Here is a 15,223-nt window from a genome sequence, read left to right as displayed (position 1 = left end):
GGAACGGAGAAAGTGGTACCCATAAGAAGTGCCCTAGTGGTTAAAGGCTTGAGATTCGGGATCTCGGAATTCAAGGCACTCACCAAAAGGCGAGTTGGCCTTACTGGGCAGGTGACTCGGAGGTGCCCCTTCTCTCCACAGTACAGGCAGAGCCCATGGGCATATCGGCGTGCCCTTTCTTGGGAGGAGAGACGAGAATTGTCAACATTCGTAGGTTCAGGAATGGATTCTGGTGGGTTCGGTGTGACGGGGAAATAGGAGCCATGACCCGGGTTGAGTTCAGACAGACACGTATTCATGCGTGTGGCACATCGGATGGAGTGTTGAATTAAGCCCTCTAATCCCAGGGCATCATCAAAGGCGGCAAGTTGTAGACGGAGGTGAGGTGCCAAACCTTGTCGGTAGGCGGTCAACAGGGCTCGCTCGTTCCATCCGCTGGCCGCGGCTAGGGTTCTGAACTGTAAGGAATATTCTTGGATATTGTTATTGCCTTGGCGTAACTGATAAAGTTGATCACAGACAGAGGAATCATAAGCGGGTTTACCGAACACATCTCTGAAGTGTTGGATGAAGGCTTGGGAGGATTGGGTGACACTGCCTCCTTGTGTCCATATGGTGCTAGCCCACTGCAGAGCTCTACCCTGGAGATGCTGGATAATGAACGCAATCTTGGCCCTCTCAGTGGAAAACAAGTGGGGCTGCATCTCGAACGCCAGGTCGCATTGTAGCAGGAAACCATTGCAATCTTCCGCCGAACCAGCGTAGGGCGCTGGTCGGACTGTCGAGTGGTTCGTGGGCAGCGAAGAAGAGATCGCGGAAGCACCTGGGCTGGAAGGGACCGCTGCTGGAGCGAGTGCTTGTCTTACAATGTCAACCAGGTCCTGCGTCCGGATTGCTCATGCTGTTGATCGTTGATGTTAGGGTCCAGTCTTCTGTTATACTGAGAGGACAGGAAGACAGAATCACAAGTGAAGGTAGGTTTAATGATCAACAGAGGTAATGGTAACTGGTGAGTGATGACAGAATCTGGAGCCGCTGAACGAACAGGTTGTTGATCTTGGGTTTCCTTCTTGCAGGAGAAGAGAGGGATAGGAGAATGTGTCAGACACACACCGCAGACTTGGGGTTAATCCGGAAACGCTCTCGGAACGGATGTCACTGGAGCTGGGTCTGGATATCGTCTAGGAGCGAGCAGAACAGGTAAGTAATCAACAGGTAAGTTTCTTAGGTAGGTACTGCACTATGACTGAGCGTAGTGAGTTAGTCCTCTTCGTAGAAACGAGACTGGACGACTGGTGTTGGACGGTGTGTGTCTTTATACTGCGTGGGTAATGAGCAGTGAAATGAGTGACAGGTGTGCATGATCAGTATTCAGGTGAGGGTGAGCGTTGTGATTGGGTAGCAGAACCTGGCCGATCTGTAACACCTTTACACTTAAGAAAGATTTAAGGAAAAGAGTCCAACACCGTGGTATAATGAGCACACTCGGGCCCTAAAGAGAGCAGCCCGGAAAATGGAGCGCAGCTGGAGAAAAACAAAATTAGAGGTATTTCATATTGCTTGGCGGGAAAATATGCTCTCCTACAGGAAAGCCTTAAAAACTGTTAGATCTGCTTACTTTACGTCTCTTTTAGAAGAAAACAAACACAACCCCAAGTACAGTACTTATTCAATACAGTGGCTAAATTAACAAAAAATATAACATCAACAGCTGCAAACATTACCCAACAACACAGTAGTAATGACTTTTTGAACTACTTTACTTCCAAGATCGAAACTATTAGAGATAAAATTGTAACCATGCAGCTGGAAGCCACAGTATCGCATCAGATAGTACTCTATAGATCCCCTGAGAAACAATTCTACTCATTCTCTTCTATTGGAAATGAAGAATTGTATAAACTTGTTAAATCATCTAAACCAACAACCTGTATGTTAGACCCTGTTCCATCTAAGCTCCTAAAAGAGGTGACCCCATAGAATTAATTAATTACAGACCGATCTCAAATCTCCCTTTTCTGTCAAAGATATTAGAAAGGTAGTATCATCACAACTATGTTCCTTCTTAGAGAAAAATGCAATATGTGAGGATTTCCAGTCAGGTTTTAGACCATATCATAGTACTGAGACTGCTCTCATTAGAGTCACAAACGACCTGCTCTTATCATCTGATCGTGGTTGTATCTCTCTATTAGTGCTACTGGATCTTAGCGCCACGTTTGACACCATCGACCACAACATTCTTTTAAATAGACTAGAAAATTATGTTGGCATTAGAGGAAGTGCACTGGCATGGTTCAAATCGTACTTATCTGACCGCCATCAATTTGTGGCAGTAATTGTAGAGGTATCATACTAATCACAAGTGCAGTATGGAGTACCACAAGGCTCAGTACTAGGCCCCTTACTTTTCACGCTTTACATGTTACCCTTGGGAGATTTATTGAGATGCTTTATTGGGTGGTTGCTTTGCACATGATAATACCTAGAAAATCTAAATCAACTGCGGGCAGGAGATCATTTTCCTATTTAGCGCCAAAACTCTGGAACAATCTACCTAACACTGTTCGGGAAACAGACACACTCTGTCAGTTTAAATCTAGATTAAAGACCCATCTCTTTAACCTGGCTTACACATAATACACTATCGCATTTCTATAATTCAAATCCGTTAAAGGATTGTTAGGCTGCATTAATTAGGTCAACTGGAACTGGGACCATTTCCCAAAACACCCAATGTCCTTTTTACATCGTTAGAAGAATGGCATCTACGCTAATATTAGTCTGTTTCTTTCTTATTCTGAGGTCACCATAGCCGCCCTGATCCAGACTGTCTCCAGATCAGATGGTCACTGCAGCCACCCGGATCCAGTCCATATCTAGATCAAATGGTGGATCAGCACCTAGAGATGACCTCTACAGCCCTGAATGCCAGCGGAGACCGGGACAACTAGATGAGCACCAGAGACTGATCCCCAGTGAAGACCCTGTCTCCTAGACGGCCATCAGGACAAGACCACAGGAACCAGATGAGTCCATTTGACTCTGCTGCAGCCTAGATTTAAACTGCTGATTTTGTCTGGCCAGAGGAGAATGACACTATTTCCCCGTCTAAATACTGTAAAGCAGATGTAAAGCCACCCAGCTTTATATCAAGCTGATGTAAAGCTGCTTTGACACAATTTGCATTGTTAAAAGCGCTATACAAATAATAGTGACTTGACTTGACTTTCTCGCTGGATAGTTGATGCCATAACCTTGGCTTATGCCTCGTAAGGCTTGCAATGCCCCATAGATGTGAGGACCCACTCCACCAGAGGAATGGCCTCCTCCTGGATGTGGTCCAGTGGGATCTCGGCCTTGCAGGCGTGGGTTTTGTCTGCTTAATTTGCCTATTTCTCCCTAAGGGTTGATAGCCCTCAGCTATGCTTGGGGCTTAGTTAGCTCATGTTCTTCAGGGGCCCTTAACTAAGTGCTCCAAGACTGAGCTTGCAGAGCAGGTCATTCTGTATCTGCTCATAGCACGACGTGATTGGATGCATTTCCCATACACAACATGAGAGAATGTTTGAAAGGGAATGCTCAGATGTAACCACGGTTCCGTGACATAAGGGAAGGAGCATTGCCACTGGCCGTGCTTTAAGCTGCACGTGAATCAGTGACTGTTGTTTCAGTCGAATGGTTCTGATGAAATGGCCCTGCGAGCCAACTTATATAAAGGTCAGCTCTGCCCCTTCTGGGCAGACCCCTTCTTCAGCAAACCAGAGCGCCATTGGTTTGTGCAGATACGCAAATCTGAGCAAATCACGCTTCAGTACACAGTAAAACAGGAGTTTTCCCACATACACAATGCTTGTTCCTTTATTTCAGGAAACCAAGGTTACGTCAGTAACCGGAGTGTTTTCTAATGCAAGCTGGCAAGAGTATTGTCTTCCTGAAAAATACAATACTGAAGAACATTGTCTTGCCATGTCTTGTATTGTCAGGGGAGCAATCAGAAATAAATAAATATAAACACAAACAATTACATCAGTAATGTAAAAGAATTAAGCAATACATCATAAAAACTACACAAATTACAGGCTTCTTATGAAACAAGCTAAGTCCATAGGTTTCAAAAACGATTAATCGAGTACTCGGGGGAGGGGCGTGTGAGGGGGCGGGGCATGGCTGTAATGGAGATAATGAAAATATCTGAAGACTGTTATGAAAATTAATGTTAAAAATAAAAATATGACATGAAAACATGTCTATGAAAACATGAACACAATTAGATGTTAGATTATGATTATGATGCAGCAATGTTATTAACCTGTTAGCCTGCACCAGAGCGACCTCGCACTGAACGATCTTTGTTTGCATGTGTCATTGTTTACAATAGAATAAATGAAACGGGACAAAGTTAATCTTTACAAACTTTATATCATTCTGAGGGTCTAAGCCTCAAGCATCGACGACAGATCGCTGTTTTTCGATGGAAAGCTTATAAGGAATGAGTGGCACAAATTTGCTACATTTGTGTAAGCAGTACACATCCAAACACGCAGAGTAAAAAAGCCGTACGTACCTTTATCATTGTAATAACGAGCCACAAACGCGTCCACTGCTGAAATCCCAGTTTAGTTAGAGAGGTAAGGGTCCACAGAAAAACATCCCAGCGAGCACTTTTAGTCCAGCGAAACAATAACGTTGTAATAAGGAGGAATATTCCTTTGTTTACATTTCATTTCTTCAGAGAGTTATTGTTCGCGTCCGTTATGGAATAAATTACGCTCAAAAACAGCGTCTTGGTGGTAAAAAAACAAAACGATGTTGTAGAATACGGTCTTACAAATATAACGAGACCGTCTACGGAAAAAAAAGTCTCAGAAAAGCGGAATATAGATTATTTGAATTTGGCGCTCCCTCCTGCCGGCAGTGACGCTTCTGTGACGCACGCTGTCATCTGAGCGGGGCATAACTTAGCGATCTGCTTTATCCATAAAAAACTGTTTTTTTTTTTTCTTCTACATTTTTTATATGTGTGTGTGTGTATTGTGTGGGGAATGTGGCCGTGTCTGCATGATTATAATCTGTATGGACGCACATCAGCGTGTTTATTAGCGACTCTATGACGGCTATCATTGTGATTCATTGATCAGCTATTATTGATTATATGGCCCATCTGTTTGATTATAATCTGAATGGAAGCACATCAGCGTGTGTTTACTGACTCTATGACCATGTCTGGCAATATCACTTCACGTCTGGCAGTGATATTTATCATTGTAATAACGAATAACGAAGAATACTTCAGTATACATACTATATACAAAGCATTTTTTTCTATTTTTTTTCCTTTTTTATTACTCAAATAATTATTTTTGTATTTTTTAGTGCTCAAATAAATCTGTCTATTATTTTATAATTGAAAAACTATGCAGGAACATGTATAATGACTAAAATAGCTTGTATAATTCTGTAATCCATTTGGTGGTTATTTTTCCTCAAACAGGGGGGTGGGGGGACCATAAATAGTTTCAGAAAAAATATTGCAGGAATCTCATTTTTCATGGTATCTTCTTCAAATTTGAAATATGAACACATGAGACATGTGGCTTTCGAGCCATTACTTTTCTGGATTGCTCCAGGACTTATTTCATGTATTTGTATATGAAATAAAAAAACATTCAGTGTGGAAAAATATTTTTCAAGGCACGTCAGTGTCTATAACTTTTTATCTTTTTGAGCATTATCAACTCTGGATGATAGATAGTAAAGCCCAGAGTCTCTTCTTTCAAAAGATACCTAATTTGTTTGTGTAAGCACACTTTGTCACAAACTGTTACCATTTTAATTCAGGTAGGTTATTTTCACCTGCGAGGCCACAAATGGGGTTGAAGGTTAACAGGTTAAAAAGAAGAAGCATTGGCTCAATAGCGCGGTATAAATATAAACTGTGAGTGTATGTGTTACGATGTAACAAAGTTGTATTCAGAAACCAATGAAATTGAAACTAAATCACGTTGAAACAGGAAGTGAAGTAAACAGAAGAGAATGACAAAATAACGGTCCACGTAACAAAACATAAACTTGACAGAATTTACTATAGATTTTACTTCCTATAAAGTTCTCATTATAATGCTATGTTTATGAAATTCCAGTGAACTTTAAGTTACGCGCTATAGCGAGAGAGAGAGTGAGAGTGATGCGCTTTCAACAGCGCGCTGAAACACAGGCAAGGACAGAATGCACTAGATTTTACATTCTATAATGTTCTCATTGTAATGATTATGTCATTAATGTTTATGGCAGATTTGTGCTATATTTTCATCTACATTATCAAGTGATTCCTAAAATGGCCTGTGTGTTTTCGAAGCCATAAGAAGTATAAAACTATTTTAATTGAAGTATGCCTACTGTTGAACAAATATGATGAAACAAAATCACTGCTGCATTATTATAGGATCAGTATTTTTTTGAAAAAGAAACATCTAAAAGCAATATGACCGTCTCAAATTACTCTGTAAATATCGGGCATTGCATTTGAGCATGAAACTAAATACTGGTAATATACAGAGCATTCAGCTGCATGTGAATAAATGTTAATATCCCAAGGCATCCTATATTAGATTTATCAGATATGTATAGCTAACCCAGACATCACTACATGATTTCAAAGCCAAGTTTTTCTCCCTTCTCACGTCTATACTTTGAACCGCATGCTGTTGCAAGCTAAACAATCAGAGATCAGGGTGCCGCCCAAAGCACTGCTATAACCAATCAGTTTTTTTTTTTTCCCCACGATCATCGTTTTCATGATCGATCATCGCTGTCACGGCCGAGTAATCGAGTACTCGATCGCTGACGCACATCCCTAGTCCAAATACAGTTTACACATTCTTCCTAATGCATTTATAGTTATTAGAAAAATTACTAAATCAGTTAAAAAATTGTAAAAACATAATTGCCCAATATTAATGTTTTCTGCTAACTCTGTGGTAAAATAAATAAATAATAATAAAATAAATAAAAATCTGATTTGGAATTCATGAATTAGGAAACTGACTCAACTTAATTATTACAATGTAGCTTATCTTGTACTGTATGTAATACTGTATATTTATTTGTCTTAATCATACCATTCTTTGATCATGTTTGTTGTGATTGCTTTGTGATTGTTTCTCTTCGTCACATGACAGCTTAACGTCCAGCTGGGATGTCTTGCCAAGTATCCGACCTGCTCCCCAGACCAGGTCAAATTTTTTTAATGATCATTCATAACCTCTAATCCCAAGCTTTAAACCCTTAACCTCAGTAACCCCTAAAATCAGTCATACACTAATGTTAAATTATTCAAATCACTTAAAGTCAGGAAATATATTTTTGCTCATGAAAACCAAAGAACAATTGGTAAGCTCAGTGTAAAGTGAAAGTGACGTGACATGTGGCCAAGTATGGTGACCCATACTCAGAATTTGTGCTCTGCATTTAACCCATCCTAAGTGCACACACAGACCATGAACACACAGCCAGAGCAGTGGGCAGCCATTTATGCTGCGGCGCCCGGGGAGCAGTTGGGGGTTCGGTGCCTTGCTCAAGGGCACCTCAGTGGTATTGAGGGTGGAGAGAGCGCTGGACATTCACTCCCCACACCTACAATCCCTGCCGGTACCGAGACTTGAACCTGCGTCTTTTGGGTTATGAGTCTGACTCTCTAACCATTAGGCCACGACTGCCCCAAAATATATGTATGTGTATATGCAATGCACAAAGTGGCAACACTTGCCTGGCAGAAAACGAAAAAGTAAAGACAGAACAACAACAACAGACCAGTGGTGTGTTAGGAGTTAAGAAACACCTGCAGTCCTAGTTTAAATGAGTACAAACTGATGTTTTTGTTAATCGTTCATAATTTCTGAAGAGATAGCACCCAACAGAGTCTGGCTGCAGACTCTGCGCTGTGAACTGCATTTCCACAAGTGACGTCACTTGCAGTCTTTTTTTTTTTTTATTGAATCTCTCAACATGTTACAACAGTAGCCAGGTGGTAAAGACAAGGGGAAAAAAAGAAACCAAATTACAGTGGCACTTGCAATCGACACAAATAATGTGTGTTGGCAATGGACACAAGATGCTGTGGCTGGTGGTTAAATGATTAAAACTTAATTATGTACAGGGTCCTGTAAATCACATGTAGGAGAGAAAGACCTGCAAATCCGTGTCCAGATAACAGCCGAATATGAATGCAGTGCGCTAAGTCTCTCGTAAAGCATTTTCCTCCCATATAGAAAACCATTAACCTGTAATATGGCTTAATGCATAAGATTAAAGGACCAAATTTGATATACAGTTTATATAATCAAATGTATTATATGTGTATGTATAGTGTTTTCCTCCCATACCGCAAAATGCTTAAAGTTGGCATGAAATCAAAATGGACTATATTTACTTTGCTATCGCACATTGCTAGTCTTGATGTTAACAATTAACCAGTGCAAGTTAATCCGCTGAAAATAATTGTTTGTTTTGGTAATCTTTAATCAAAATCTGAACATTTGCTTCTGCTCTGGAATGGCGTTGCTTTTCTGGGCAGAATATCCTTAAACACACCCTTCCCACCGTTAGGTTTCTAAGAGTATGAGACAGAGAGGAGGAGCGCTAAAATAAAACCCTGCCCTCTAATCAATATTCCGTTTCTTCTGGAAATACGTCACTACACTGAAATAAAGTCGACAGGAACTTCCGGTTCACCCGGACTTTAATGACTCATAACGATGATTATAAAGCCCAAACTCAGTATAGGCTGCTACTCATTATTAAAACATAACCAATGTCACTGTCTCCATCCATTAAGCTATGTTACGTGTTTTATTTATAATGATTTTCTATGGGAGAAAAATGTTTAATGTGCAATTCAACCAAAGTCCCTTTAAGGCAAGTAATTTCAATCAGCGTTTATCTTTGAAACACCTCTTGGGCATGTGACTGCTGCACCTCACGTGGAACCAGAGAAAAGTGGTGACGCTTTCAAAGAAAGCTAGAACTGCTCGCAAAAAGGGGAAAACAAATACTATAATGTAATATAATAGAAAACATATTATGTAAGTGTTCATACTGTTATTATTTTTGTTGTTGTTTGTGTAGGTTAGCAATAACACATTTATCATTTGTTTTTCAGCCGCCAGTAACATTATTTCACGGGGGTTCATATTGTTGACTGTCGCTATAGAAATGGATAATCCCCAGTCCGAGGACATGAACAGTACCGAGTTGAACCAAAGTCCCTTTCAATATTTCTATAGTCTTTGGTTGAACATCACGTGATGTCATCTTGGAATTACAGTATATGGCATGGCGCAACCGCAGCTTGAATATTGCATTTCTCCCCATTCACATATGAGTGACACTTCTTGGGTATTATAGTTTTTAATTCAACACACTGCGTCCTAGAATCGTCTGCTTGTCTGTGCATAATATTTTTAATAAACTATATACAGAAATTATTCCTGAATAAAATTAATTAATTAAATAATTACACTTGCAAAAAGTATATACTTTGTACTCAAAACGAGACTAAAATGCAAAATAATAAGGATAATTAGGATCCATTTCCAAAAGTTAAATATAGAAAATGTTAAAAATATTTGGTAACTACAGTTTTGCTTATTTGCAATAATTACTATTTACTATTGTGCAATGTGATTTTTGGTGAATTGTATTAAAACTAGGGTAAGTTTAATCTGCAAACACCATTATTATATTAGTAGGCTATAGAGATAGATCCCACAACAATAAAAAAACTAAAAAATATACAATAATATATTGTCCCCCCCCCCTTTTTTTTAATTCATAGATAGTCATAATTGAGATTTCAATTATATCTTGAACTCTGAACAAGGAAATGTCACTGTTTTCCATTTCAGAAATCTGGTCACCTAAACAGACACTGGCCAAAGATGTCATCTGCTTGTGCACGTGTCAAACACCCGTGTTTGTGTTTGCTATCAATGGAGTATACTTTAAAAGGCTATGGCCATTTCCAAAGACTTTAGATATACAAAGACTATGCACTCATTACTTATGAATGGGAGAAAGGGCAATGCGCAATTTGGTGGAATAGTTTATGCAAACGTAAAGTAAATGTACGTGTGGAACCAGATTTGACGTAAAATACCTAATAATACTCATGAGATTACGTTGATAATATACAACGTTTTTGGACACATGAACCACACTTAATGCTTGAATTTGATTCAATTAGATATAAAATATCAGACTAAGTAGAATCTACAAAATGATGCTGGAGCTTTTCTCAAAAGAAACCTTTTCTGAGCCAATTTTTTAAATGATTTAAAAAGGGTTTTTCCCCCATCCTTAATAATCCATTAAGTTTTCTGTCCATTAAGCTCACTTCCCACCCTTAATAAACAATTATAGATTAATATAAAGTAACAAATGTTTGGTAACATTATGATTTTTAAATGTTTTAATAAGGTCTCTTATGCTCACAAGTTAAAATATAAACACAGTAAAAACACTAATATTGTGAATAGTATTAAAGTTTAAAACAACTGTTTTCTTAATGTAATATATTTTCAACTACAATTTATTCCTGTGATGTAAAGCTGAATTTTTAGCAGTCATTACTCCAGTCCTCAATGTTACATGATCTTTAAGAAATCATTATATGCTGATTTGCTTAGTTATTATTGGTGCTCAGTTATTAGTAATGATTTTTTTGCTGCTTAATATTTTGTGGAAACTATTTTTCACGATTTTGATCAATTTAATGCATATTTGCTGAATAAAAGACATTTCTGTTAAACACACACACACACACACATTCATACACACATGCCCCAAACATTTGAATGGTAGTATATAAAGATTTTATAAAGGTTCATGTGACACTGAAGACTGGAGTAATGATGCTGAAAATTCAATGTTGCATCACCGGAATAAATTAAATTACAAAATATATTCATATAGAAAACTTTATTTATTTTAAATTATAATTCTGTTTTATAGTGTTTTTACTGTATTTTTGAGCACATAATTTATGTCACATGAGAGACTTGGAAAAAAAAGAAGTAAAAATCTTTTCAAATGTTTTCAAACTTTTGTGTGTGTGTTTGTGTGTGTATATCTATACAGTTGAAGACAAAATTATTAGTCCCCTATGAAATATCAATTCTTTTTCAGATATTTCCCAAGTAATGTTTTACAGAGCAAGGGAATTTTAACACAGTATTTCTTATTATATTTTTCATCTGGAGAAAGCCTTATTTCAGTTTGATTGGAATACAATTATTTAAAAAAAAAAAAAACTAAGGTCAATATTATTAGCCCCAATAAGAAATGATCTGTTTGATTGGCTACTGAACAAATCACTGCTGTCCAATGACTTGCCTAACTAATCTAGCTTGCCTAATTAACCTAAATAGCCCTCTAAGCCTTTAAATTGCACTGTAAACTGAGGATTAGTATCTTGAAAACAACTAGTAAAATAACATGTACTGTCATCATGGCAAAGACAAAAGAAATTAGTTTAGACTTTAGAAAAATAATTGTTAATACTCACAAAGCAGTAGAAGCATATACACATTTATAAAAGCATTTTCAAGTGTCAAGAACTGCCGTGAGAGGTATTATCACCCAAAAAAAGAAAGAAAAAAAAAGAAAACTGACCAAAAAAACCTCCAAACTAAACTGAAGTTTGAAGGACAACCTGGAGAAGCGTGTCCTTTGGTCAGATAAGACAAAACTAATGTTATTTGGCCATAGAGACGTTGCCTGTGTTTGGAGAGATCGAAGGAAGAGGCGCTCAACCCAAAGAACACTGTTCCCACAGTGAAACATGGAGGTGGGAGTATAATGCTGTTGGGATGTTTCAGTTTGGAACTGCCAGGGAATCTTTCAGGGTCGAAGGAATCATGAAAAAGGAAGAATAAGAATTTGAAAGACAACCTTAGGCAATCTGCAACAAAACATGGTTTGGGTTGACATTTTGTCATCCAGCATGATAACGACTCAAAGCATACCTCACTTCTTGTGAAGAACTACCTTCAAATGAGCAAAGTGAAGGAGACCAACAAATCTGGAGGAGCTTGAGAGATTTCCTAAGGAAGAATGGGCTTCAACTCCTCAGGAGACATGCCTGAAACTTGTTGAGAACTACAACAAACGACTAAAGGCTGTTATCAAGCAAAAGGGATTTTTTTGATTTTTTTATTCTTGGTTATAATTTGGTTTCTATTTGTATTACAAACACTCCAAGCTTCCTAAATGAATATTATGTTTAGAAATGCTGTGTTGAAAAAATCTTAAAATCCTCTTTCCTTGGAACTTGGAAATTATTTGAAAAACAATTAAATATTTAATAGGGGTCTAATAATTTTGTCTTCAACTGTATGTAATGTGTGTGTGTATATATATATACATACAGTAGTCAGCATTTGAAGTGGATCAAAAAACGTTCATCCAAGTTGTCCTAAGACAAGAACAAGAACGCATTTTGGTTTTAGGTTTTGATCCACTTAAAATGTTGACTAGTGTATATACACACTCTACTTGGAATAGAAAATGTTATCTAGTCAGGGAAAATGTTACATAATGTGTTGTCTAAGAGATTAACATATTATGATATCCTCAACCAAGTTCAATAATTGTTTTTTCTTTGGTTTCATCCTATAGATCGCAAGATATGTCAAAAGAATGCAAAGAGGATATGGCTTTAAAGACAACTTCTAACTCAACAAAACCAGAGGAAGCTGCCCCTCAGCCTGAAACTTGATTCTAAACATTCCATGTGTATCTTGGCGTTTTTGTCTTTTGAACAAAAATCTTTAAATTTAAAGCTGCAATCCGTAACTTTTTTGGTTTAAAAATGATCCGAAATCCATATTTTAGCAAGCACATAACCAGCTTTGTTCAAAACTTTACTTTAGCCCGATTCACAACAGGTAGCTTATAATAATGTTTTCTAATTTGAGTGGCACGGGCAAGTTTCACGGGAAATTCGAGCATGTCACTGCATCATTACGTCACGTCTGTAAACAAAAAGAAGTTGTCCCAGCTAGTAACGTTAGGCTATTGCATGTGAGGATCCTGCAGGTGGCGGATCGTTTATAGCCTTTTCTCACAGCAGCTAGAATAATTAAATGTATCATTTTGATGGCGGATTGTAATCCAGAAAGGATTATGTGTTTATGAAACATGTGAATTAAATTAAACTATATTCCAGTTTTAAATGTGCTTCTGATTACAGATAGCCTGGGATTACACAAGATTTGTATTTTAAAGAAAACCGGTTCGAAGGAAGAATAATTTGCTTTTTGGATTAAAAGAATTTCTTAAAATGAATTTCGAATGGCATGACGATTAGACTGAATAGAAATTGAAATCTACACACTAATATACACTCGTAGTCACTCAATGCTGATGTTGTTAACATTAATAATTTGAGAATAAAGTATAACAATAATAATAATTTGCACGGTTTGATGTTATATGAGCTAACTGATCTTTAGATTAAATCACCATTGGTAGCACGATTTATGGTAATGCTTTTTTCCTCAGTTGGTCAGAACAAAGTGGCAGACTTGTTACTTACTTGTTCAGATGGCAATACACGGTGAAAATTCTTATTTGGGTCATATATTCAAGATGTAGGCTAGAATCTGTGATTGCGAAGTACAGTAAATATCCACACCAGTGCGGTGACTGACTGACACACACATACTCCTCAAGATTAATCCGCGCTGGAGCACAACCCCACGCAAGAAAGATAATTCCGCACACAGCTGCAATTCCAGGTTTTCAAACAGAGATGGCGACAAAGATGCAAAACTTATACGGACTGCAGCTTTAATTGGTGTCTTCTCATTTCTCAGTAAAAGATCAAGTAATTTTGAATCCCCTTCCTTCATTTGCACGTTTTTTTTCTCACTGTTACATCATGGTTTACCTGAGGGCTTCTGTTTGGCTCTCAGTGTGTGTGTGGTTTTCATGTTTTGCATTTTCTTCATTACATCTATATCAGTTAGTCTTTCTTAAATTACCTCTTATGACTGTGAGTTTTATTGTACATACTATAAATTAATTAGTAAATTACTGAAATTATATCATAATTGTTCCTTGTGATGAAATGCTGTGATTCTACTATTGTAGGCAGATATATGGAACATTATTCAAAATGTACACTGAAAATAAAAAAAAATAGTAAATCAAACAGTTTTGTTTTCCCAGTCATATGATTTGTAATCAACACAACAAAATTGTTTCGCTTCTCTAAAACATACTAGATTACTAGCATATATATATTTATATATATATATATATATATATATATATATATATACTGTGTGTGTATATATATATATATATATATATATATATATATATATATATATAGTAAATCAAACAGTTTTGTTTTCCCAGTCATATGATTTGTAATCTACACAACAAAATTGTTTCGCTTCTCTAAAACATACTAGATTACTAGCATATATATATATATATCTAGAGTATATATATCTAGAGTATATATTACATTATGTAGGATCAGTGTAATCATGTATTCTTTAAATCAAAATTTCTTTAAAGCAAAACAAAGAGAGATAATCAATAACAGTCCAGGCAGGGGCAAATAGAGTCCAAACGACAAGACAAGAGAGACTTGTTAAACGCTAAACAATACTCTGATAAGGACCTGAGTGGGTGTAATATAGTGTGTGTGTGATTAGTTATAGCTGTGTGCAATCAGTGCAATGGATGATGGGAAATGCAGTCCAGAGTGACATGCAACAGTCTGTGTTGTGTGAGAGTCAATATGATGGAAGGGCTACCTCTGGTGGTAATTGGGCGGAAGTCCATGAATCGGATTCATGACAATCATTATGACTTTCCTGATATCTAGAATTAATTTCCACTAGTTGAATTGTTAACTCTTTAAATCTGGATATCAAGACTCTTTTGATATCTGGATATTGGAACATGTTCAATTTGGTATTTCTGATATCTGGAAATGGATTTCAGATATTAATAAAGTAAGAGATTGTAGATATCTAAAATAAATGGTTTTCTCACTAGCAACAATTAGGCTACATTACAGATATTAGAATGTAAAGGGCACCTATTATGCCCCTTTTTACAAGATGTAATATTGGTCTTGGGTGTCCCCAGAATGTGTCTGTGAAGTTTCAGGCTAAAATACCCCATAAATAATTTATTATAACAGCTG

The 15,223-nt window shown here is 37.3% G+C and overlaps 1 protein-coding gene across 1 annotated transcript in view; it reads left to right on the top strand.

Moving 5' to 3' along the window:
• Positions 1-14,186, top strand: part of LOC306877831 (carbonic anhydrase 14-like) — a gene marked incomplete at its 5' end in the record, with an annotated part of 56,102 nt that extends 41,916 nt beyond the window's left edge. Inside the window, 2 exons of the mRNA XM_079429816.1 lie at positions 7,182-7,235; positions 12,676-14,186. Of these exons, the coding sequence (XP_079285942.1) occupies positions 7,182-7,235; positions 12,676-12,775 (154 nt within the window). The 3' untranslated portion in view covers positions 12,776-14,186. The remainder of the gene's footprint in view (positions 1-7,181; positions 7,236-12,675) is intronic.
• Positions 14,187-15,223: the final 1,037 nt, after the last annotated feature.

This window comes from Barbus barbus, assembly GCF_936440315.1.
Source record: "Barbus barbus genome assembly, chromosome: 12".
Taxonomy (NCBI): Eukaryota; Metazoa; Chordata; class Actinopteri; order Cypriniformes; family Cyprinidae; genus Barbus; species Barbus barbus.
The sequence above is the reverse complement of the archived record's forward strand: the minus strand, read 5'-3'. Positions and strand labels throughout refer to the sequence as shown.